The sequence below is a fragment of the Canis aureus genome, chromosome 6, assembly GCF_053574225.1.
Source record: "Canis aureus isolate CA01 chromosome 6, VMU_Caureus_v.1.0, whole genome shotgun sequence".
NCBI classification, from domain to species: domain Eukaryota; kingdom Metazoa; phylum Chordata; class Mammalia; order Carnivora; family Canidae; genus Canis; species Canis aureus.
Window position 1 is genome coordinate 42,937,830 of NC_135616.1, and position 25,498 is coordinate 42,963,327.

General features: G+C 56.3%; 1 protein-coding gene across 4 annotated transcripts; it reads left to right on the forward strand.

Moving 5' to 3' along the window:
- The first annotated feature begins 19 nt into the window (after window positions 1-19).
- On the forward strand, window positions 20-25,133 carry PSEN2 (presenilin 2). 4 transcript variants are annotated; one of them, XM_077901322.1, is made up of 12 exons: window positions 20-112; window positions 5,393-5,476; window positions 9,223-9,383; window positions 11,747-11,961; window positions 13,176-13,368; window positions 15,169-15,236; window positions 15,861-16,081; window positions 16,726-16,824; window positions 19,392-19,475; window positions 19,839-19,940; window positions 23,370-23,488; window positions 24,451-25,133. In XM_077901322.1, the coding sequence occupies exons 3-12, from the start codon at window positions 9,243-9,245 to the stop codon at window positions 24,604-24,606; spliced, it is 1,398 nt and encodes a 465-aa protein (XP_077757448.1). In that variant the 5' UTR covers window positions 20-112; window positions 5,393-5,476; window positions 9,223-9,242; the 3' UTR covers window positions 24,607-25,133. The 4 variants fall into 4 exon arrangements, with proteins under 4 accessions (XP_077757448.1, XP_077757450.1, XP_077757449.1 ...); XM_077901324.1 differs by having other exon boundaries at window positions 13,227-13,368; XM_077901323.1 differs by lacking the exon at window positions 5,393-5,476.
- Window positions 25,134-25,498: the final 365 nt, after the last annotated feature.

Genomic DNA, 25,498 nt, shown 5'->3' on the forward strand with positions numbered 1-25,498 from the left:
GGGGCGGAGGAGGGGGCGGGCCCGGGGCGGGGTCTGCGCCGGCGCCGGGGCCCGGGCCGGACGGGCGCTCCGCCAGCCGCGTAAACACCGCCGGGGCGCCGCGGCCGAGCAGGTGAGCGGGCGGGGCCGGGGCGCGCGGGCCGGGCCGGGTCTGCAGCGCGCGGACGGCGCGGGGTGGGGCTCGGCTCCCCGCGCGCCCCTCGCCGCGGCCGGTCGCGGCCCCTTCCCCGGCGCGGGGCTGCGGTGTGCGCGCGCGGGTACGGCCTCTGCGGCCGGCGTGGGGGCGGGGCGGGGCGGGGAGCGCGCAGGGCGCAGGGCGCAGGGCGCCGGCCCCGGCCCGGGGGGCTTAGAGGAGCGCGGGCCGCGACCCCCGGGCCTGGGCCTGCCTCCCCGCGGCCGGACCCCGCCGGAGGGCCGGGCGTTTAAAGGAGCAGCGCACGTGGGTCTGGGCGGCGGGGGCGCGGCGGGGCCGGGGCCGGGGGCCCTGCCGGGCGGGGTGCGGCCAGGGGCTTCCCGCCGGGGTGGGGAACCGGCCGCAGGCCCGGCCTGGAGCCGGCGATTCCGTGATCAGCGGCGCTTGGCCGTTTTATCAGGCATTTACAGATGCAGCTTTTGAAGCCGAAGGAACCTGAGACAGAGGCTGCCCCCCTCCACCCCCACACATTTTATGGATAAAGAGACTCAGGCCACCGCGCTAGCGAGGCTGTCCAAGGCCACCCAGGTGGGACCTAGCGGGGCCAGGCTCCGAACCCGCTCGTGGTCTGGCCTGGCTGCGTGCTGTCCAGCCCTGGCACCAGACCTCAGCCCTTTGGCGCTTGGATGACACGCTCCTGTCTGCTGAAGTAATGATGTCCCCTTTTAAAGAAATGAACTGTTGGTTAGGGGACTAACTGCATCCCCATTTACAGAGGCATCCTCTCCAGAACGTTGCAGAGGCAGCTTGACTTAGAATCCTCAGCCTGGGCTCTCAGGTTCTGTCCTGACAGGAACTTGATCAGGACAGACCCTGGCCTCTGCTATGGATGCCCTTGAGGTCCATTCTGTGGACACCTGAGCCTCCAGTGCTTTCCGCCAAGACCTTCAGCCCTAATTAAAGGCTCTGGATAAGCTGTTTCAGGTGTGGGAGCCTTAGGTGCCTCTGCGTGCAGGTGGCTATGTGGGAGCCCGGAGGTGTGTCAGCAGCTGTGTTTTCTGGGCCCAGCTGGTGAAGGGGGTTTCTGGCGGCAGCTCAGAGCTGCAGCCTCTGCCATCCATCGAGCAGACAGGCAGGCTGGCAGTCCAGATTCATCCCTGGGGTGCGTGAGGGGGCCTTTAGGTCAGGGGCTGGAAGTAGGGGGCTTGCAGGAGCATTGCTGCATGCAGAGTGGGATGAGGTTTCAGGTTTTCAGGGAACATTCCACTCGGTTGGGTGTTGAAGTAGCCGTGCACCAAGTCTGGAGTCTTACTTGGTGTATGTACAGGGGATGAATGAGATGAATGCTCTGTTCCTATGTTTGAGAAAGAGCCTGGCTGGAGGCTGCCTCTCTCATGTGTCTGGAGGCCCGCTGTGTGTTGCCATGCCTGTCACCCGTCCCCTCAACACCTCGATGGCTGCTCCCAGTCTCACTGCGCACACAGAGTTTGCCAAAGGAGAGGCTCCTCTTACCTTGGCCTCTGAGTTATTTTTTTACTTTTATTTTTTAAGGTTTTATTTATTTAAAGATTCTCTATGCCCAGTGTCACTATGCTTGAACTCACGACCCCGAGATCAAGAGTCACACACTCTTCCGACTGAGAACAGCCAGGTGCCCCAAGCCTCTGAGTTATTGATGATGAGCATGAAGTGTGTCATATGCAATAAAAAGCCACTTGGTACAGTACTTACGTCTCTTTACAGCTACAGTCACACTCAAGTAGCTACTATTTTTTATCTGCTACAGATCAAGAAATTGAAGTTCAGGGAGTTGAGCCACTTGTCCTGTTGGGTGACCAGAGCACCAGGATTTGAACCCAGATGGCTGGGTCTTAATCTTTTGAATTTTTGCATAGGGAAGTTTCGCACATTCACCCCCTACCGTGTCCCTGCTCTTCTGCCCAGGACATTTCTTTGTGCTTTCCATTAGTAACTACTTGACAAAGCAAAGTAACAATAAAAATTATTTTTTTAAAGATTTTATTTATTTATTTATTAGAGAGAGAGTGAGAGCCCCAGCATAAGCAGGGGGAGGGGCAGAGGGAGAGGGAGAAGCAGAATCCCAACTAAGCAGGAAGCCTGATATACAGGGCTTGAAGATCCCAGGACCCCAAGGTCACAACCTGAGCTGAAGTCAGATACTCAACCAACTAAGCCACCCAGGCGTCCCCCAAATAATTTTTTTTTTCAACAGATCAAAGCAGTGTGTGTGTAGGTCACATGCATGTTTTTGCCAAAGATATTTTTGGCTGTTTCTCAGCTGTTGCTTTGAGGTTCGGACACTGTTTAGTTGAGGACTGGCAGGACAACCAGTGTTTCTGCAAGTGTTCCCACCTGTTTCCCGACTCCAGCAGCTGAGGGAGGGTTGGTGGAGGGAAGGTCAGGGCTCCGAGGCTGGTGCAAGCTGCCCCCAGCCAGGGCCTGGGAGGGAGCTTGGCTGGACATGGGCTTCAAGCCTCGTGTGATCAACATTGGCTTCCGGGCCTGGAGGTGGCAAGGCTGCCATAGTAAAGTCTGGGGGAAAGTCTTCTTTCCAATCAGTTCTCAGGAAAGACAGATGCCAGGATGTCAGGGAGGAGATGTGTTTTGTCCAGTGTTTTTATTGCCTGGGAGGATGAGTTGCAAGTTCGTCTTTGCCACAGTATGGTCGTCTTCTGGAGCATGGGAAGAAAAATGGGAAGAGTGCTTTCTGCTACACCTTACCCAGGGAATTCTTGACTTTGTAGAGATAAAGGTCACACATGTTTGTTCTAGAAAATTCAGGAAATATTTTTTTTAATTAGCTCTCAGCCCTGAGATATCCACTCTCAGCACACATTTATTTACAGCACTTCACACATACACATGTATTCCTTTATTAAAGCGTTGGAGACAGGAAGCTGGAGATGAACTTTTTTTTTGAAAAAAGATGTTATTTATTTATTTATTTATTATTTATTTATTTATTTATTTATTTATTTATTCATGAGAGACAGAGGCAGAGACATAGGCAGAGGGAGAAGCAGGCTCCCTCCTGGGAGCCCGATGTGGGACTCAATCCCAGGACTCTGGGATCATGCCCTGAGCTGAAGGCAGACTAGTTTAACCACTGAGCCATCTGGGCATCCCGGTGGAGATGAAGTTTTGTATTCTGTTTTTTATGCAAATGGTAGGTCTTCAGAATGTTCCCTTCACGGGCATTCTTGTGTATAGAGCACACGAGTGTGCCATCACTTATCTGGAAGCAGTGCCCCGACTCTGGCCCCCTCTGTGCCATGTGGAGCCCTGTTGCCTACAGAGGGCAGGGTGGGCCCCCAGGCTAGGGTTGAAGGGTTCGGGCAGGAGACAGCCTGGGTGAGGCCACAACTAGGAGGCCTTTGTAATTTGGTGACCACTTGCCTGTGTTTGGAGAAGCTGTAAAAGACGCAGGCAAAGGCTTATGCCTTGTAGGTATGGGCGCGCCCCCAGAAAGCCCACGTGGGGTTGCTGTGCTGGCCGCCTGTGTGACTGTGGCCCTGGGCCAATCCCCGAGTGTGCCAGCCTCATGTGTGCTTGGAGTGGGCAGTCCGCAGACCTGAATCAGAGCTGTGGCTTTGGTCCCTGTGGGCTTCAGTTCCCTTAACTACAAAATAGGGCACTGACCAGATGGCCTTTCAGGTCTGTGCCAGCTCTGGCACGCGTCCTGTGACACGGTGTTCGTGGTGCCCGCGTGTTCAGGCTGGGGCTAGGTGGGAACGGTGTCTCCCCAGGGCCCGGGTGAGGGGTGACCTTGGTCTCTCAACTCTTGTGTCCGGAAGGGGGTGGTTAGCACATCTCATAACCTTCCGAGGGGGCATCAGCAGCTTTCCTGCCCCTCCTGCCATACACCTACATCTGTTCCATCTTCATGGTCACTACTGTTTACTGAACACCTGCTCTGCACAGACACCTTGCACAATCTCTCCAGTTTCCACAGGACTCTTGCAAGGTGTGCTCCTTCTGCTTTTTCCAGGAGAGGAGATGGCCACAGGAAGTTAACTCACTGGTCTTGGGCCAAGGAGTGTGTGCATCACATCCCACGGCTCCTTGGTCGCTTAAAAGAATCTTTTTTTTTCCTGTGCCCTATCCACAGGTGGTGCGTTAGGGCCCTGGCCTCTGCAGCTTTCCCCAAACTGCCACCTTTCCTGGCTCCTTGAGAAAACGAGGGAGATTGCTGGGTTTGGACAGTTCTGAGGGCCATCTAGAGCCTGGGTCAAAGTTTAGGAGGCCCCATCAGAATCCCCTGGGGCGTCTGATGTGGGAGGGCAGAAGGGCCCTCCATCCCTTCCACCTGGAGGCATTCTGGCCGGTGAGGCTGCCTCCCTGTTGGGGAGCGATGCACATCCCCATTTGGGCTCAGGTGGACAGATGGAGGAAGGCCAGCCAAGGTCAAATACAGAATCAGCTGCCCTGGGCCTGGGGAGACAGGCAGGCAGGGAGGCTGTGGGCGTTCCTTAAGGGAGTTTTGTCACCGTTACAAACACCTCCCCGGCTTTGAGAGAACCTCGTGGGGGCTGTGGGCAGGCTGCTAGGTCCAGATGACTCTAGGGAGGGGCCACCTCCTTTGAAAGTGAGGGTCCCCCGTTCAGTTAGGCCTGCTGCAATCAAGAAAGAAGGTACGTTGACAGAACCCTGACCTTTCTCATCGCCCCACTGTTCCTGGTAAATGTGGTAACTCCCACTTTGCTTTTGGAGTGGCGATTTCCATCTTTTTCCAGCAAAACGCCGGCGCTCACGGTTACTATGGCGTTTTACAGTCTGGCTCTGAAAGCAAGAGAAGGTCAAGGAAACTGGGTGACGGCGGGGTTTCCTTAATCGCAGGAGCTGCTGACACAGGCACACTGGGGGAATTCTCTGGGTCAGACTCGCCCGGTTTGGCCAATTCAGCATTTCGATCCCATTCAGCTGATTAATGGGAGGAAGCGGTGGCTTCCCCGGCTGTGTGGGTTCTGCATTCTAAGGCCGGGGGCGCCTGCAGTCCCCGGGAAGGCCGCCCTCCTCCCGCCCTCCCGCCCTCCCGCCCGCGGCTCCCTCGGCCCCCTCCCAGCCGAGCCCGAGGGCTGGTTGCTATGTGGTTGGTAGGACCAGCCTCGGCGCCCTGGGGAGCCACCCCGCCCCAGCCCCCCCACCCGGGCGTTCCTGACGTCACTGGCGCTCAGCGGCCGACAGATATCGAGTAAGATTGTTGATCCGCAGGCATTTAGGTGGTGATTTTCCCTCCAGGGATTTCAGATTGGCGTCAGGCTTCCATTCCGGCTTGGAAGCAGAGAGGTGTGCCTCCCAGCTGCTCTGTTCTCCAGGAGCCAGGTAAAAAGGGGCTGTGCGTCCACCTGCCTGCCCCCATCCAATGAGGGCATGCAGGGGCAGCAGGATGGGAAGGAAGTCTGTCTCGGTGTTGACATTCCATATTTCCTTTTAAAAAAATAATGTTTTGGGGCGCCTTGGGGGCTCAGTCGATAAAGCATCCGACTCTTGATCTCAGCTCAGGTCATGATCTCAGGTTCGTGAGTTCAAGCCCCATGTTGGGCTCCGCTCTGGGCATGGAGCCTGCTTTAAGAATAAATTAATGGCTTAAAAAATAAAACTCTAGAGACAATCCATGTTTATAATAGGTTTGAGAAAAGCAGAAAAATATGCAGTAATAGTGACCTACAGCCTTAGTGTCTAGAGGTAACCACATTTGGTGTTTTGTCATCTATCTCACCAGTCTTTCGTACACGAGCGTTTTTCTGAGACCGTTCAGATGGTCGAGTATGTGAAGTTTGACATCTGTTACGTTCAACATCCTGTCGTGTTGTTTCCTGTTATGAACTATTCTTTGAAAGGAGGTTTTTTAAGTGGTCCTATAACATACCCCATTGGACGGACGTGTCGTAGGCCAGAGTTGGCTGTTTTGGCAGTTTTTACTTTTTTGGACCATTACAAACAACCGCAACAAACATGTTTTTACAAAAATGTTTTATTATCTCCTTAGAACAGATTCCGAGAAGTAACATTTCAAGATCAAAAGGTATGAATGTTTTTAAAGCTTCCCCTGTTTACTGCCTTCAGAAAGGGCGGTCCAGGTGGCAATGCCCAAGGTGTGTGAGACCTAGTTTTTCCGCATTCTTGTCCCTGGTGGGCATTGCTTGGGGACTGTCTCTGTCTGGAAATCCCTTTCTCCCCCTGCAGCTCGGTTGGGTTTCAGGAGAAGGATTGTTCTTCCGCTCCGAGTGGAGCTGAGCCCCACCGGGGGACAGGGTGTAGACTATGACCTGACCCCTGTTGTCCTGAGCCGGGGGCCAGGCCTAGCCCCCTGACCGTCAGCCAAAGGGCCATCTCAAGGGGCAGACCCCTGGACCTTTGGTTGGAATGGAGCCTTTCACCCAGCGGTCTACCCTAACGCTAAGTACAGACCCATCACTCACTGCCTGCATTCAGGGGTGACTTTGAACCTGTCATGTTTCATACCTGTTACCTCATCTGTAAAATAGGCAAGAACAGCAGTACCCAGCTCCCCGGTCATTGGGTTCAGTACATGCTCAGGGCTCAGCTGGAGGTATCCCCCCTCCCCTGCCCCAGGTGGCATGGACCCCTTAGAGAAAGGGCATGTTAAGGGGCCCAGCCTGTCCTGAGTCCTCAGTCCCCTGTCAGGTGTTCACCTGTCCCTGCCCAGCCAGCAGACCAGAGGGTAGGGATTGGATAGGCCCCTTGCCCTGACAGCCGGCAGGGGCAGCCCTGGGGCAGCCATAGCCCCCTTGCGCCCAGTTTCACGGCAGGTTTGGGAGGCATTTTGGGGAGCTGGATGAGGGAAGGAATCTGCCCAGGGAGCCTTTGTTTTCTTGTGAGGAGGCCGTCATCCCTAAGTTAGTTCTGACTCCTTCAGACGTCAGGGAGCCGCTGGGAGGCAGACGTGCTCCCTGGGGACTGCCTTGTTAGCTGCTGGCAGCCGCTGAAGAATAGAAATTGGAAGGATTAAACCTTTTTGCTCCTGGTCCCCACCCTCCTTGAGCAGCTCCCCTCTCCCTCCCTCCCTCCCTCCCTCCCTCCCTCCCTTCCTTCCTTCCTTCCTTCCTTCCTTTTTTTAAGATTTTATGATTCATGAGAGACACAGAGAGACAGAGACACAAGCAGAGGGAGAAGAGGGCTCCCCGGGGGCAGCCCTATTCAGGACTCTATCCCAGGACCCCGGGATCACGACCTGAGCCCAAGGCAGACGCTCAACCACTGAGCCACCCAGGCGCCCCTCTTTTTCATTTTTGAAGTATAATTAACATACAGGGTCCCATCCGTCCAGATGGGCAGCGTAGCACCCTGGCAGTCCTGTACGACATTGTGTGTCGCGAGAAGCGTCTCTTCTTCCCCTTCCCTGCTTCCCGTCCCCGCACCCCACCTCCCTCTGGAAACCACCCTGTGGGGCTCTGTTTAAGGGCCTGCTTCTTCATGTGTTTGATTGTTCTGTTTCATAAACTCTGCCCTGTCGCATTTTGAGTCCTGCCTGGGAGCCTTTGGTCACAGGTCCTAATCCGTGAGGTGGGCAGATGCGGGCCTGTCATGGGCGGATGGAGGTGGGGTCCATTCTAGAATGATCCTGGCCAGAGCCCAGGTCATCGGCTTTGAATGGAGCAGCTGCCGCAGACCCTGCCAAGGCACACAGAGCTGGCTGCTGGTGGAAGGAACCTGCCTGCGTCACTTGGAGATCACACGTCCTGGGGGGACTGACATGGAGGCTTTTGTCCATCCCCAGCGCCCCAAAGCTCAGCCCCCAGGGCCTCTGGGAGTTTGGGGGGGGAGGGAAGAACAGGTCTGCCCAGGAAGCTGGAGGGACAGCCAGGTCTGCCAGGGCTTATCTGAAGCTCTTCTAGGCCCTTCTGCCACGTTGGCCTATAGACCCTCCAGCCCTGGCCTCCCTGGGGTGCCTGCCCTAAGCTGTGTTTTCCCACATATACACCCCGCCCTGCATGGTCTCACTCCTCCCCTGCATCCCAGACTCCTTGTGCCATCTTAACTCATGTAACCCCTTCCCACTCAGCAGGTTCCAGACTCCGTCTTTCCCCTGAGCTGCTTGTCTTCTGCCCGTGGCTCCATGCTTGGCTGTCATCCTGGGTTCTGGCCTGTGTTTCACTGCCACATCCAGCACTGACTGCTGTCTTCCTAACCCCCTCTGGGTCCGGTCCCCTCCCTGGCATCTACCCTGCTGTCCTGGGTCAGAGCCTGTCCCCTCCCACAGTGGTCTTCATGGGGGTCACCTTCCCTTCTGTCTTAGGGGATGTGGTGCAGGAGGCCCTACACCTCCCCAGGCCCTGACTGGAGTGTCTGTCATGCCCTCTGCCCTTTCCCCTCACCTGGAAAATTCTGTCTCCATCAGGGGTGCTATCTTCTCTAGAAAACATTCTTTTTTTTTTTTTTTAATTTTTATTTTATTTATGATAGTCGCACAGAGAGAGAGAGAAGCAGAGACATAGGCAGAGGGAGAAGCAGGCTCCATGCACCGGGAGCCTGACGTGGGACTCGATCCCGGATCTCCAGGATCGCGCCCTGGGCCAAAGGCAGGCGCCAAACCGCTGCGCCACCCAGGGATCCCTAGAAAACATTCTTGATCTCCCTCTTTGTGCTTCTGTACCTCTAGGTGAATGCTTAGATTATATGAGTCACATGGGATGGTTGTTGGGCTTTTTTTCTTTTCTTTCTTTGTTTTTTTTTTTTGTTTTGTTTTTTTTTTTTTAAGGACAAATGTATTTCTCGCCCATCCTCCTAACCCTGGAGCCCCACATGGTTGTTGTTAACTGCAGGTGCTCAGCAGATGTTTGTTGATTGAATGAATGAATGTGCTGGCAGTTTGGAATGGCCGTGACTTTTCTAGCTGGACCTTTCCCTCCAGAGGCTACCACGGCCCTAGAGGCAACCCATGGGAAGTCCTGCTTTCCAGCAGCTGCTTGACACATGCGTCCTGGGCGGTTGTCAGGCGGGACCTGTGTCCAGGTCTTCTTGTCGCCTCTGGCTGTCCCCTCGGTCCTGTGTGGCCTTTGCCTTGCAGGAAGATGGACCAAGCTCCCCTGTGCTGCTTCTTCCAGGCGCTTCCCGAGGCAGGGCCATGCTCACATTCATGGCCTCTGACAGTGAGGAAGAAGTGTGTGACGAGAGGACATCCCTGATGTCGGCTGAGAGCCCCCCGCCACGCTGCTGCCAGGAGGCCAGGCAGGGCCTGGAGGATGGAGAAAATGCTGCCCAGTGGGTAGGTTCCTGCCAGCAGTCAGGGGCCTTGAATCCAGGCCCTGGGCTCCTGGCCCTCCTGGGTGGAAGCCAGACGTGCCCTGATACAAGGCAGGTTGTGGTCCCAGTGGGTGAGGGCTTTGCAGTAGACTGTATATCTGCAGCCCACCAGGCTGGATGGTTCTGTCCCAGCCCCCACCCCGCAGGCTCCCCTTCCTAGTGCAGGTGCTGTGCCGCGGGAGCTCTGGGAGCATGAGAGTGAGTCTGGATGCTGGGAGGGTTGCACGGGCCCAGGGAGGTAGGGGGAGTGCTGCAGAGGGCCAGGGGCCAGACTGGGAGCCACAGGACCAGCATGTGCATCATTGGTGACTGTTGAGCTGTGACGTGCTGTGGTGCGTTCAGGCTACCGAGCAGGGGTACCATAGACTGAGGGGGCTTGTACACAATGCACATGTGTTTCCCTCTTCTGGAGGTTGGAAGTGTGAGTTCACAGTGTTGGCAGATCCAGTGTCCAGTGAGAGTTCACACGTGTCAGTGGCTTCTCCCTGGGTCTCCTTGTGGCAGGAAAGACAGAGAGCTCTCTGGGGCCATTTTATTTTATTATTGTATTTTATTTTTAGTTTCAGAGGTAGAGTTCAGTGATTCATCAGTTGCATATAATACCTAGTGCTCATCACATCACATGCCCTCCTTCATGCCCATCACCCAATTACTCCATTTGCATACCCACGTCCCCTCCAGCAACCCTCAGTTTGTTTCCTATGGTTAAGAGTCTCTTATGATTTGTCTCCCTCTCTGATTTTGTCTTGTTTTATTTTTCCGTCCTTTCCTCTGTGCTTCTGTTTTGTTTCTTAAATTCCACCGAAGAGCGAGATCATACAGTGTTTGTCTTTCTCTATTTCATTCAGCATAACACCCTCTGGTTCCATCCATGTAATTGCAAATGGCAAGATTTCATTCTTTCTGATGGCTTAATGGTATTCCATTGTGTACATACCATATTTTCTTTATCCATTTGTTGATGGACATCTGGGCTCTTCATAGTTTGGCTATTGTGGACATTGCTGCTATACAGATTGGGGTGTGGGTGTCTGGGGCCCATTTGTAAGAGCTCTCATCTCATCAGAAGGGCCCCACCCAAAGGTCCCAACCCCAAGTGCCATCACATTGGGGGTTAGGGTCCAACATGTGAATTTTGGGGGGACACAGGGGTTTAATCTTAATTCTGTAGCCCACAGGGCAGGAGGTTATAACCTCATGAAGGCAGGGGTGCCCTGGGGGGGAAGTATCTGGATTAGCCTGAACCCCCACCTCAGTCTTGTGTATTACAGTATTTAAAACCTTCCATGTGGACTTTTCCTGCCAGCCGGCCTTAGTCCCTATAGTTGGAATTAGAGCTCATTCCTTCCACCCTCTGAGTTCCCAGTGAGCTGGTCTCATTGTCTGCCTCTCAAGGCTACCGCCAGCCGCTCCTGACTGCTCACTTGTCTTGTCTCCCGGAGCTCGGAGCTCGTCTGTGCATTTTAATTGTTGACATTCCCGCTCCTTTATGCTTTGCCATTTCTTAGCTGAGCATCGGCTGCAGTTCTCCCTGCAAAGAACCAAAGCAACGTCCTTTTGAATTTTTGTTGTGCTTGGCTCTGTCTTTGGCGGTTAATCTAATTAACAAGGCAGTGAGTGACTGAATTGGCACAATTCTGAAGCAGAAATTCTCGCAGATGGGTTTGGGCCAGCGCGTGCGGGTGTCTTGCCCTCCCACCTTCCTGGAGGATGGACACCCCCTGCCCCTCAGGAGCTTGGTGCCAGTTAGCCCGTCTGGGTCTGGTTTGCTGCTGCCAGTTCTGCACGCCCAATTTTGTGCATGTTGGGGGAGTTCCAAGTAATGTCTCCTCCGCAAATTTCCAACGTCTTACCGTCAAGGACAGTCCCCATGTGAGCTCACTATTCTAGGGTGGGTGCAATCTGTTTTCCTCCTTTGTCACCTGGCTGGCTCCTCTTGAATCCTTATGGCTCCTCAGCCAGAACTGAGTAGCGTCTGAGTCCCTGAAGTAAGATGGGGGGGGGGGGCGATCCCTAGAAACACTTCAGGCCCATGAGCCGCATGTGCTAGGCCTGCAGGCTGCCCTGTCCTGTGGCTGCTGTGGCCCCTTCCTGCATGTGAGGTGGCTAGTGCCGGCTCTCTGCCTTCCCTACTGGTCCTCGTAAACGTTTCAGATGCCCTGGCCTCCTGGCACCCGTGCGTCTGGACCCCAGCCCGCAGGCTGGTCCTTCCGTCTGGAAAGCACCACTCAGACCGCCCATGTCCACTTCCACGACACCCGTGCACGGCGTCGCAGAGCCCACCGTGGGCGCAGCCTGTGGCCCTCACCGTGCGGTTTTCCACAGAGAAGCCAGGACAGCGAGGAGGACTTTGAGGATGATGCTGACCACTACGTCTGCGGCGGGGTACCTGGGCAGCCGTCGGGCCTGGAGGAGGAGCTGACCCTCAAGTATGGGGCAAAGCACGTGATCATGCTCTTTGTGCCGGTCACCCTGTGCATGATTGTGGTGGTGGCCACCATCAAGTCCGTGCGCTTCTACACAGAGAAGAACGGACAGCTGTAAGTTGGGGAGTGGCGTGGGGAGTCAGGGGTCCCCTGCACCTGCAGCTCCATGCCAGGGGCGTGTGCAGAGCTGGGCTGGTTGCTACCTGACTCCACACTCTGCTCTGTCCACTGCCTCCCGGCTACGTGACCTGCAAGGGCTCTTTCCTAGCTGCTCCCTGCCTCAGTTTCCTTGTTTGTATAATAGTCCCGATACTAGGAGAACTAGACAAGTTAAACAGTGCCTGCCCTCGTGCAGCACTAAGGCATGCTGGCTTTCATGGCAGAGGGCATGCTCTCACCCTGTGGCACGAGCGGGAGTCCCAGGTGCAGGGTCATGGGCGCGGGCATGCCATGCCACGCAGTGTGACTGGACAGGCGGTTTTCTCTCTGGGCCTCTGCTCTCGTGGATGGAAACCTGAGTGGTGGGCCGGGTGATTTCTTAGTGTGCTTTCAGCCTAGTGAGGGAGGTTTTGATCACTTGAGTGAGAAGAACACAGAAAGGGAGTGGGGAGCAACAGCACAGACAAGCTGCCTGTAACTACCTGCTCTGAACTTTTTATATTTTTTTGATTTTTTAAGATTTTATTTATTCATGAGAGACACAGAGAAAGAGGCAGAGACACAGGCAGAGGGAGAAGCAGGACTCAGTCCCAGGACCCCAGATCATGACCTGAGCTGAAAGCAGATGCTCAACCATTGAGCCACCCACGCATTCTTGTTTTTATTGTTTTTAGTTAGGGAGCTTTCCTTTCATCTTGGTTTGATTTTTCCAAAGAAAGGGGCAGGAGGAGAAGCCCCACCCTCTACTGGGCTGGGGTGCAGAGCAGGTGGGAGGGGCACAGCCTACAGTGTTCAGGGGAGGTGAGCACTTAGCAGGCAGCAGGCTTCTGCAGTCCGGGCAGACAGGTGGATAGGGCCAGGGGCTGGCTTCCCAAGTGTACTGGCTGTAGCAGGTGCCACTGCTGGCCTGTGCTGGGTGGGGTAGGGGAAGCAGTGGGCGAGTCCTGGGCTGGGTATGGGAGGAGAGCACATGGGGAATGGGAGACCTGGGGGAGGGGGGGGGAGTCCTTGGGGAGGGGGGAGAGCATGGGGGAGAGGAGAGGGAGGACTAGGGTGGGAGCCTGGTGGGGACGGGGTGGTCTGGTGGGGAGGGGGAGGCCTGGGGGGGGCCCCTTCCTTTTCCACTCGGGGCTCAGGCATCAGGCTGAGGCTGGGTGGCTCACGGGCAGGCCCTATGGAGCAGGCAGGGAGCAGAGCCTGCAGCCCGCCATCTCCCTCAGCATCTACACACCATTCACCGAGGACACGCCCTCTGTGGGCCAGCGCCTCCTCAACTCTGTGCTCAACACCCTCATCATGATCAGCGTCATTGTGGCCATGACCATCTTCTTGGTCGTGCTCTACAAGTACCGCTGCTACAAGGTGAGTGCCAGCCGTGCCCCGCTGCCCCGTCCTGTCTGCCCGGCCCCCAACGCCAGCCCTCCGCCCCCCAGCCACCCACCAGGTCACCTACTGCCAGAGCAGACGCCTCAGTTCGGTTCTGCCCCACCCTGGCCACCGTGGGGATTGCCCACTACCACCATCCTTGGCGCTTGCACAGAATCTCCCCTGCCCAAGCACTTCATTGCTGTGCTCCACACACCCCTTCTCATGTTCAGAAGTTATTTTATTTTGCAGCTTCTTCCAAAGAAGCGAGATGTTCTATTTTCGGGTTCCTTCACCCCACACTTCCCCTGCAGGTTTACTCAACCTTCCTATTTTCCTCTGCACAGGGTGTGCAGGTGCCGTGTGGGGTCCTGCAGCCCCGAGACTGGAGGGCCCTGTAGCTGCAGCATAGCCCCCAGGAGCAGCGGAGGAGCAGGGGCCGGGGTGCAGGCCAGTCTAGCGGCCCACCTGGCCTAATTGGGGGCCTTGTTTATCCCTGGGCAGACTGTTAACTTTCAGACTAGGGGGAGGGGTTGTTTAGGGTCTGAAACCCTGAGGCCTGAAAGAAAGATTTAACTGGGAATCGTGACTTAAAGCCGTCCTCATGCAGGCTGCCTGCTGCCCCCTGGAGCAGATAGAGAGCAGTGAGGAGGCTCAGCCCAGGGCCTGGAGCCCATCCCTGCTGGCGAGATGCCAGGATAGATGCCAGGAGGGCTGTCCACAGGGGCTGATCAGGATGCTGGGGCTGATGAGTGCATAATTACCTGTGGAAATAAGGCAATTTTCACTGGGGCTGGGAAGCAGCATAGGGGGCTGCGTGGTTGGAGCAGAGGCCACAGTGCCCTTGGAAATAAGCTGGTCAGGGGATCGAGGAGCTGGGAAGCCAGTACTGCTGTGGTCAGTGGGTGTCAGGCAACCAGTCCCAGGACTGGCAGGAGGCAGATTGGTGAGGTTTACCTGCAGGTTCCGTGGCACTCAGGCAGGAGGTGATGGCAGTCCTGGGGGGCAGGGGTGGCTGGGATGAGGAGGGTCAACACATCCCAGAGGTAGCTGTGTCCATAGCATGGCCTGGGCTGCTGTTTGTTCTAGGTAGACCAGGTTCCCACTGAGGTCCCTGGTGGGTCAAGCAGGTGACTGACCGGTCCATCCCCTGAGGGGAGGCTGGTGGTCGTGACACCCCTGTGCCACGGACTGCCGGCTAAGGGACTGGCTTAGGATTACTCTACTGTCATCCTTGACCCTCCCCGGTTGGCCAGGACAGGAGGCATGGGTCTCTCTGAGGGCCTCAGGTGGGAGGGCTCCTCCTGGGGTGACCAGAGAAAGCTCCCTTAAAGGCTGCCCTGGCCACTCCAAGACAGCACCCCAGCAGGTCTCCTGCCACTTTGTCCTGACGCTCTTTTGCTCTTAGACATATTCACAGGTAGTCACGAGGGCTATGTGTTCCCCAGCTGAGGCCCTCACGCTGACACACGGCAAGTGGGACTCCACTAGCTTCTTCCCTGGAGCCTAGGGCTGTGCCTGGTGGGTGGGAGTCATCCAACACATCCTCTCTTGGGGTGGGGGCGGGGGAAGGTAGGGGGGACAGGGGTCTGGCTGCTTGGACCTGAAGGATTTTCATTCCGTGCACTTGCCAGGTGACCTTGAGAGAACTGTAGGAACTTCTTTGCACTCTATGTCTGTCCAGTGGCCACTCCTTCCAGTGTCATCACAAAGGAGCCTAATGAAGATTCTTGAAGCTTGGGCGGTAGTCCCACAAGCTGGGTACCCATGCTCACTGTACCCATTTCTGTTGTCTAGTTTATCCATGGCTGGTTGATCATGTCATCCTTGATGCTCCTGTTCCTTTTCACCTATATCTACCTCGGGTAGGTAGCCCTGAGGTCCTGTCAGACACGCAGGATCTGGGTGGGGAGGGGCACCCCACCACCACCGGCCTCCAAGAGCCAGACCTCCTCCCAGGGCCTTGATGGGAGGCAAGGGTGCTGTGAGGCAGGCCATATCCCTTTCTGCTCCTGATTTAAAACAAATGAGCCCAATCACTATGGAGGAGGATCTCTATGAACCCAAGAGATTCCAGTCTTTGGGCCAGGCTTGGGAACTTCCTCGTTTGGAAAAGTGATCTGCTCTGTTGCCTTTGATGTGGGTTAGCAGCCTGACCCTGGGGCCCTGAGAGACGGAAGAGACAGGAGGCCTTTTCCCAGGGGCAAAGGGTCTTTCAGGTGGTACCAGCACACCTCTGTGTGAGTTGAGTCAAGCATGAGACATTGGTACATTCACCCCCTTATTCCAGAAAATACTTGACGTGATTAGATGTGGGACTCACAGAACCGGGCAGTGGGGGGTGTGTGTGTCTATAATGAAGCCAGAGGTCAGGAAAACCCAGCTGGGGACTTAATGGTCAGGAAACAGGGGATGTTGCACTGTGTGTGATTGGGGTCTGACGTCTCTGCTGAGTTTCTTACCTCACAGGCTTGGCTTTGGTCATGCAGGGAAGTGCTTAAGACCTACAACGTGGCCATGGACTACCCTACCCTGTTCCTGACTGTCTGGAACTTTGGGGCAGTGGGCATGGTGTGCATCCATTGGAAAGGCCCCTTGGTGTTGCAGCAAGCCTACCTCATCATGATCAGTGCCCTCATGGCCTTGGTGTTCATCAAGTACCTCCCCGAATGGTCTGCCTGGGTCATTCTGGGCGCCATCTCTGTGTACGGTAGGCGGGTGTGGGTGGGCCCAGACCCTGGCAGTGGGTGGCGGGGGCAGCGTCCAGGATGACGAGTCCTCACTGGTGGATACAAGGGGCGGGTGCTGAAAGGTACCCCCTTCCTCCCTGACTAATCCTTCGTGAGGCACGGGGGCTGTTGGACTTGGGGCCATGGATGTGGTTACTGCTGATAGCACGTCTGGTAAGCCCTAGGCACGCTGTAAGCATTCACTCCTCAGAGCAGCTGTAGGGCTGGGCACAGGACCTATAAATAATGAGCACCCAAAACTTGAGTATTAGCATGGTTTTGTCTCTTGTGTCTCTTGGAAGTGATAACTTCCATTTTAAAAGGGTAAGGAAAGGGAGGCTCTGGACACCAAGCCCAGCATGGGGTCCCTGAGTCACATAGCAATTTCCTGTTTGCAGTCCACCCCGTTTAGACCCCATTCTGGGCTTCCATCAACACAAACAAACTCTTAAGGGTATGGCTGTAAACCAGTGGGTTGGGAGCTGGCATGTGGGACACACTCTGAGCCTCACTCTGAGGCTCGGGGCTATGTTTCCCCAGGTGTTAGCAGGCTGGCTCCTCTCTCTTTGGGCTGCTTGGGAATAAATGTCACTTACCACATGCCGTGACATCTTGGCTCTTGCAGATCTAGTGGCTGTGCTGTGCCCCAAAGGGCCTCTGAGGATGCTGGTGGAGACCGCCCAGGAGAGAAACGAGCCCATATTTCCTGCCCTGATATACTCCTGTGAGTGACCTCTGTTTCTGCTTTCGAGCTGGGAACCAGGGGCTGCTTCCCCGCTGCAGCTTTCGGAGTTCACTAGGGACTAGTTGTCTTTCCTAGATTAAAGGGGAGGAGGTGGCCTTGGTGATCCCGGGGTGCCCCACCCTCCAGGGACAAAGAGAAGCTGCATCTCCATCTCATTAGAAGGTGCTTAGAGAGTTGAGGCTGGCTGGGGCTGCAGAGGACGTGGTCTGCCCCACAGTTCCATCCCATCCAACTTCCAGTGGCGTGTGGGGAGTACTGCCCACGGCCACCCACTTAGCTCTCCACATTCCTGAGAGGGTGCTTTGGAGAGGGGCTGTCGAGGGCAGGGTTCTGGAGGAGCAGGGTGCACCTGCTTTTCTTTTCTTTTCTTTTTTTTTTTTTTAAGATTTTATTTATTCAGGGACACCTTGGTGGCTCAGCGGTTGAATGTCTGTCTTTGGCCCAGGTCATGATCCTGGAGTCCTGGGATCGAGTCCCGTGTCGGGTTCCCCACAAGGAGCCTGCTTCTCCCTCTGCCTATATCCTGTGCCTACAAATGAATAAATAAAATCTTTTTTTAAAAAAGATTTTATTTATTTATGAGAGATGCACAGAGAGGCAGAGACATAGTTAGAGGGAGAAGCAGGCTCCCCGTGGGTGACCCAATGTGGGACTCGATCCTGGGACCCCAGGATCATGACCTGGGCCGAAGGCAGATGCTCAACCGCTGAGCCACCCAGGTGCCCTGGGTGCACCTGCTTTTCACTGTGCTTCCTCGACAGCTCTGTGGCTGGGTGAAATTAAGTCTCTGAAGGGAAGTCACACGGGTTTGCTGCTGGTTACGGGGCCGGTGTGTAGGGATTTGGATTTATATGCTTATTCAACAGATGTGTGTCAGATCCCCACTTTGCGGCAAGCACAGTGCTGGGCTTTGGGGGTGCAGCAGGAAACAAGACCCACGTGGCCCCTGGCCTGACAGGGCTCACAGCCCTGGGGTCCTGATGGCCTCCCATCTGTTGATGGGCATATTTACGTCATGAGCCTGAATGCTGTGGCTCAGGCGTCTGCAGAGTGGACAGTCTGGATGCAGAGTGCTGGGTAATGTCTACAGAGGCAGGACGGAGTCTGGAGTGGACATGTCAGCAAGTGGCCCGTGGCGTGAAAGCAAGTTGGAGGCACGCTCTGAGGAGGAGCAGAGACCCTGTGAGACAGGGCTCAATTCTGCATTCACCATCTCTGCTCCGGGGGAGTGCACATTGTTAGAGGGGAGATGTGCTTGGTCAAAAGTGAAGTGGTAGGGGACCCGAGGACTTTAGGGTAGTGGGGGGTGCTGTTGTGTGGCAGGTGGTCAAGGAAATCTCTGTCATAGGTGGCATTTGACCTGAGACCTGCCTCAGGAAGCCCAGGGGACAGAGTTCCAGCAGAGGCCCCAGGGGAGCTGAATCTGGCAGGGGCAGAGGGGAGGGGAGGCAGATCCCGGGGTGGGGAGCAGGTCCAGGGACACTGGGCCTTGCAGGCCATGGCGAGAGCTCGACTTTTATTCCTGGGTGAGCTTCACACTCCTGGAAGGTTTTGGACTGAGCTGATGTTAATATTTTAACAAGATCACGTAGGTTGCTAAGGGGGCAGAAAAGACATGGTGGCAAGAGTGGAAGAGGTCCTGGGTTAGGGGGGTAACTAGCACCCCAAGAGGTTGGGGGTGCTCAGGCCCCAGGGCAGCGGTGGAGGCTGTGAGACGCAGATCGTTCTGAAGATATTTTGGAGGTAGAATTGGCAGGATTTGCGACGGTAAGGGTGCGAGCTACAAGGAAGAAGCCAGGATGTCAGTGGGGGTTCGGCAGGGCCACCATGGGGAATGTTCTAGTGTTCACGGGGTGGCCAGATAGAGACTTGGAGACACTGTGGGCTGGGAGTTCAGGCAAGAGTTTCTGGGCCAGGGAGACAGAACCCAGGGGAAACCCCTGCCTAGCGAACCTACCCTGGATGGAACCCAAGGGAGCTGGAAAGTTGGTGAACACGTGCCATGGACTATCATTCAGCCCTAAAAAGGGAGGAGTTGTGCCACATGCCCTGTGGATAAGCTGGAGGCCACCAGGCTGAGTGGATGAAGCTAGTTATGAAAGGATGCGTGTGATCCACCTTTCTGGGGTGTCTGGAGGAGTCACGTTCATAGACCTAGAATGGTGGGGGGCAGGGGGAAGAGAGGAGGTGTCCAGAGGGTGCAGTCTCAGGGCTGGAAGGAGAGCAGTTCTGAGGTCTGATTCAGTGACGTGAACATACTTCACGTGTGTGGTTAAGATGGTACCTTTCAGGTTGCATGTTGTTTTTTTTTTTTTTAACCACAATAAGACAAAATTCATTCACCAGACTGTTCATTGTCTTCATGAGGAGTGTCTTCATGTGGAGGCAAAGAAAGCCCAGGAAAGGCATGGTGTGCCCACATCTGGCCAGTCCGGACCCCTCCCCGGGGCCCCCTAAGGAAGGGCGGGTCCTGCGCGGGCCCCAGGGGCAGCTGCCCTTAGCAGCGCCTGAGGCACCACCTTTGGCACCACCTTTTGTCCCCACAGCTGCCATGGTGTGGACAGTGGGCATGGCCAAGCTGGACCCCTCCTCCCAGGGAGCCCTGCAGCTGCCCTACGACCCAGAGATGGGTGAGTGTCCAGAGGCTGGTGGCCTGTCGTCCTCAAGGGCCGCTGCCCGCCCGCGTGGCCTGGCCTGGCCTCCCTGGGAGGTGCGGGGTCAGAGGGTGCGGAAGGGAAACCCACCCTCCTGGTGGGCCTGTGCCAGGCACGTGGCAGCAGGGAGACTTCCAGCTCTGCTTCCCTTCCCTTGTTCCACGGAGTGGGGAGAACCTGTCTGTCTGCGTCAGGGCTGGGCTGGCTGGAGGGTGGGGGGCCAGGGAGCCCGGGCTCAGCCTCATTCCTCAGAGATCAGAGATCCCCCTGACTGGGCTTTTGTCTCTCTCCCTTGCCCCCGCCTCACACCATGATGGTTGCGTTCTCATGGACACCCAGAAGAAGACTCGTATGACAGTTTTGGGGAGCCCTCGTACCCGGAAGTCTTTGAGCCCCCTCTGCCTGGTTACCCAGGGGACGAACTGGAGGAAGAGGAGGAAAGTAAGGTGGTCGTGCCCAGATGGGTCTGCATGGGCCCAGGGTGGGGGTGAGGGTAGAGCTGGGGCTCCCTGAGACCAGGGGAGTGTACATGCAAAGAAGCCCCTCTTCACATCAGAGAGAGATGGGCACAAGAGTCCAGGAGAAGCCAGCAGAGGTGGAGTCTTGGTGGCGGGCCATGGGGACTCATGATCTGGCTAAGCCCTATATTTCGCAGATGTGAGTGTGGACTGTGTGTCTGTGTCGGGAGCAGGGAGTAATGTAGGCCTGGCTTGGGTCTAATGGCTGTGGACCCTGATTGCCCTCCCTAGGCCCGGGTCGCAGTGACCCAGCTCCTAGACCTGGTCTCAGGGGCTCAGGAAGTTACCTGAGGTGGGGACCTCGGAGCTGAGCTCCAGGGTTGAACTCTGGGTCAGGGGTGGCGGGGTGGAGGTGCGGGTAGTGGTGTCGAGGCCGTGGGGTAGGCAGTCCATAGTGAGTTAGAGGAAGCACAGGCAGGACACCAGATCAAGGGTGCAGACATGGGACTGGCCGGCTTGTGGGGGCTCAGAGGGCCTCCCAGAGATCAAAGTGAGGGTTCTGGTCTATGCACCATGCACAGTAGGGGCCACTGTGTGTGGGGGGTAATTTTGTGGGAGGAGGGATGTGATCCAGAGAGGGCAGAGTTGCAGCTGGTGGAGAATTCTATCCCAATGTGCACTGGCATGGCCTGAAGGAGGCCCAGTGTAGCCCTTAGGGCACAAGGTGTGGTGTCTGGGCCTGGGGACAGGTTGGGCAGGGCACTAACAGCACTGTCCCCATGCTCAACTAGCCATGGGCTCTGGAGCACAGGACAGAATTGGGTGGCGACCCCCAGGAACAGACCGATCTGGAGAGACCCGTGTAGAAGACAATCTTGAAGACACACCTAGGGGCATGTTCCCAAGGACACTAGGACACGTGTGGGGCCCACTACTGTGTGCCGGGTGGCCTATGGGACCGAGGGATACAAGGTGTTAACCTCTGCTTTGCGGTGGGTGCCCTGGGGAGGGCTTAGGTACAGGGGAGTCAGGGCAGGTGCAGGGAAGAAGACAGGCCTGGTGTGGGCCATGGAGGATGAGCTGGCGGTCACCCCACAGACAGATGCGGGAACCAACCACTGGGCTCAGCACAGGCCCCACTAGTTACAGGGCACAGTCCACGGCCACCCCAGTCACAGGTTTGGGGAGTCTTCAGGCCACTGGCTACAAATCTGGGGGTCCCACACTTTTCCAGTGTCAGTAATTCACTAGGACAACCCACAGGGCTCAGGGAAGTGCTGTATTTACGGCTTTATTATAAAGGAGACAACAGAGGGCTAGCTGTATGAAGAGACCCAGGGGCAGGTGGGGGAGGGCCTTGAATGCACAGCCTGTGTCGTCTTTCCACGTGGCATCGGGACAGGTTATGCCCACACACCTGGCACATGGATATGTTTGTCAGGCTTCAGAGTCTTGCTGGGGTTGTTTCATGTAGGCGTGATTGAATCCTCGCTCGGGGCCTAGCTTTGTCTCCAGGCTTGGCCCAGTCCCGGCCCCCTTCTCACACACGTGGTCTTTCTGGTCTGGCAACCCCTCCAGCCCCTCCTACTTGCATGAACTCAAGTGTTTAGGATCCTGAATAACAGACACTCCTGGTACTTGGGAAATTCCAGCCATGTGGTCTCCCTCCCAGGAACCAGGGCCAGAAAAATTCTTCATGACCCAGCAGCCCTGGCAGAGGCTTGAGGAGGGAGAGGGGAGTCCCAGGGAGCTCAGAGAGCCGCTCAGGAGGGCCTACCAGTGGGGGGTGTGTTGCACCCAGGGAGTGGCTCCAATTCTGCCCCAGAGGCAGCAGGGAGGCCTTCGTGGTGTGTCGGCAGGGACGTGAAATGAGCAGAGCCACGTTCCAAGTGGACCCCTGGCTGCAGAAGGAGCTGACCCTGCAGGGAAGCTAGGCCCCTGGTGCAGCAGGGCTGGGAGGAGGTGCTGTGGTAGGGGCCGGGGAGACGTGGGGGCGACCCAGGGGAACACGGAGTGGGTGGCTGGAAGCACCTCAGGACCTCCAGGGGGACATGCAGCAGCCACACAGAGGGTCAAGGCCAGGGTTGGAGTCAGAGTTGGCATCATATATATGTTGAAACCTGGGCTTGCAGGGGGATCCTGGGGAGGGTTCAGGGTTGGAATGGAGACAGAGGGGCTGCACCCGGGTCTTGCACAGTGAGGATGAGGGGACGGTGCCAGGGGAGGATCAGAGGAAGATGGGAGCTGGGCAGGGAGCAGCCTGAGGCCATGTGCATCTACAGGCTGAGTACTGGCCTCCCCTCTGTGCACAGGCTGGTGGGTTCCCCCAGCTTCTGGACCTTTCAGGTGCACAGGACGGGAGCATGGAGCTCTTTGGGGAGAGAAGTGATGGAAAAAAGAAAGAAGGAAGAGGGGAGAGCAGGAAAGCAGGGGGTGGGTGTGAGCAAGAGCGAGACCTGCAGACCACAGTGAGGAACGGGGTGCAGACAGGTACAGGGCTGAGGCCACAGAAGTCAGGCCGAGGGAGGCGGTGGACCAGAGGCATGCCAGTGATCTGGGGGCAGGAGCCAGCCAGAGGGGGTCCTGCCCCAGCCAAGGAGCCCCGTGAGCAGGAGGAGGCAGGAGAGGGGCCTACGAGGCACATCCTTGTTCGATAAGCTTTCTTACTGTTCACGGTGAGCAGTCTCCTGTAAACGAGCACACCGGCAGCCTGCCTAAGGGAAACGAGCATTCTGTGAGTTCTCATTTACCACCAGCAAGAGATAAGCTAATTACCTGTTAAGCTGCCCTATTTTTAAAAAATATTTTATTTATTTATTCATGAGAGACATGGAGAGAGAGGCAGAGATACAGCAGAGGGAGAAGCAGGCTCCCCACAGGGAGCCCGACATGGAACTCGATCTCAGGTCTCCAGGATCACACCCTGTGACTGGGGCTGCCCCAGCTGCCCTATTTTTAAGAGGAAGGGTTGCCAGAGGAGCTCTGAGCATCATGTGTGTTCTTGAAATTAAATTTCCTACAAAATACTCATAACTTAAACTTAGAACTGAATCGTACCGCCTCCCACCAACCCCTGATGATATATTTTGTTTTTTTTTTTTTCTTACTCAACTAAGTGTCAAGCACCAGTTTTACCTGAATTGTCAGAAATGCCAGCTTTTCACAGCCCAGGTGGCAGGTTGCCCAGCCCAACGGCCCCCTTTACCCACTGGCAGCAGTCCTTGTCCCAGAGGCCAGGTGAGGTGGGCTGGCGGTGACACTGCCCCACCCGACCCCCATGGGCCACAGGACTCTGGCCCCCAGGGTCCCGTGGGCCAGGCAGAGTGGCCGGGCTGTGGACTGGTGTCTTCCTTCTTTGCCACTTCCTCTTGGGGCTCCCGACACCAATGGGCTCGCCGTCTTCCCTGCACAGGGGGCGTGAAGCTCGGCCTGGGGGACTTCATCTTCTACAGTGTGCTGGTGGGCAAGGCAGCGGCCACAGGCAGCGGGGACTGGAACACCACGCTGGCGTGCTTCGTGGCCATCCTCATTGTGAGTGGCTGGGGGTGCACCTGCCCCGTCTCCTGGGTTGGGGGTCCCTGGATCCCTGGGGAAGTTTCAGATGCTGCTGCCCCCTGGAGGGGCAGAGTGATGGGGGCTGGGCAGAGCTGCCAGGAGACCCCTGAGATGAGACCAGGCTTTTGGGAGGGTCTGGACAGGGCAGGTGTGGCTGAGGGGCTCTGGCATTACTGACCATGCGCACAGCGGTGCCACCGGCTTGGCCAGGCTTGTGTGCTGTGAGGTAGGGAGGGGCCCCATCACTTTATACCCAGGCAGTGACTCAACGAGGTCAGGTACCCGTAGTGGGGGAAGGAAGTGTCCTAAGAGGGTGGGGAGGCTCCGAGCGGCATATACTCCATGCCCTGGTGCAGGAAGGCTGAGGCTGTCTTCCTGAGAGATTGCCTACCTGCTCACAGCATGGGTGGGGGTTGGGGTGGTGGGCCCCCCAACTCTTCCACCTCCGTACTGTCTGACCTGAGGCCCTACCCAACCCAAGGACAGGGCGGGTGCTCTGGTTCACCGTCCCTTCCCTGGACCCTGTCTACACCAGCCTGGTGGGACAGGACAGCAGCCACTTCCCAGGGGATGGGTCCCACAGCATCTTTGGTTCCCTCCGTGCCAGCTGCTGAGACCCTCACTGATACTTCTGCAGAGCTCATCTAGTTCTTTATAAATACGTGTCCCTTAAGGGGAGCCCGCCTGCCACTGGTCACATGTGCTGCTGCCGTAGCCAGGCAGGGGAGGTGGTCTGAGGGTCAGGGGGCTCACGCATTAGCATGCAGAGTGTTAAACAAGAGTGAGAGCTCCCCCTCGGGCACGTCACAGAGCTTTGAGGGGACCTGGGAAGGTGGCATGTCCAGCGCTGTTGTCTGACCCACCTGAGCCCGGCGGAGACCTCACTAGCTGCCCCCCATCCAAACTGGTGGTCACCACTTCCCCTCTGTGTTCTGCAGGGTTTGTGTCTGACCCTCCTGCTGCTTGCTGTGTTCAAGAAGGCACTGCCTGCCCTCCCCATTTCCATCACATTTGGGCTCATCTTTTACTTCTCCACGGACAACTTGGTGCGTCCGTTCATGGATACCTTGGCCTCCCATCAGCTCTACATCTGACATGAGGCCAGGCACTGGGCTGGCAGCCATGGGAAGTTGTAATGGGTGCCCTCGTGTCGTTTCACACTCTAGTGCCATATGTTTTTAAGACTTTCCTTTCCTTAAAAAAAAGTATCGTGTTTACTTGACGAAGAGGAAGAACCAGCTTTTTGGTGCTAGTGGTTTTGTCACCTGACCACCGCTCACCGACTGGAAGCACCGGTGGTCTATCCGTAGGAACCGAGGACAGCTGTGCCACGTGGGGAGGGTGTGAGAAGCTGTCTGGCCTCGTGCCACAGCCCGGGATGCTCCGAGGGCCAAGGTGAAGGAGGGGACCAGGAGTTCGTGCTTGGGATGGCACCTAGCACCTGCCTGCTCTGGTAGGAGAAGAAAGCCAGTTTGCCCTGCGTGGAACATCCCCAACGCTTTGTCTATGATGTCATCGTTATTTTATTACCTTTAGAAACCAAGTCCTGTTCATGTCACAGCAGATACTGCTGGGAAGTGGCTTAATATTAATATCAATAAATAGATGAATCCTCTTGGAATTCTTGGAGTTTGGTGTGTTTGTAGGTGTGGACTCTGCTCTCTCCATCTCGTGGCCGCTCCTGGGAGGACCTGTGCTGTGAGCACAGACGGGAGATTGGCCCCATTACAGAGGAGAGAGGTTAACCACTCATGTCTCTCTGCAGTCATTTCTCCAACTAGAAGCTTCCCGAGCTGGGCCATGTGGAGCCGGGACAAGCAGTATCGTGCCTCAACAAACCAGCGCACCGGGGCTGGGTGGGGGCAGGGTTTGGAACCCCGTGGTCATCCCTTCTGTGTCCATCTCTGGGTGCTGTGATTGGGGCATGGACTGGTTGGCTTTTCCCTTTCCTGTCCATATTGTCCCAGGCCACAGAATCTCAGTGAT

Excerpts from the sequence above, each read along its gene's own strand:
- PSEN2 (XM_077901322.1), top strand. The coding sequence starts at position 9,243 with ATGCTCACATTCATGGCCTCTGACAGTGAGGAAGAAGTGTGTGACGAG. Across the intron at positions 11,962-13,175 it reads ACAGAGAAGAACGGACAGCT|GCCCTATGGAGCAGGCAGGG; the intron begins GTAAGTTGGGGA and ends GCTCACGGGCAG. Across the intron at positions 16,825-19,391 it reads TCCTGCCCTGATATACTCCT|CTGCCATGGTGTGGACAGTG; the intron begins GTGAGTGACCTC and ends TTGTCCCCACAG.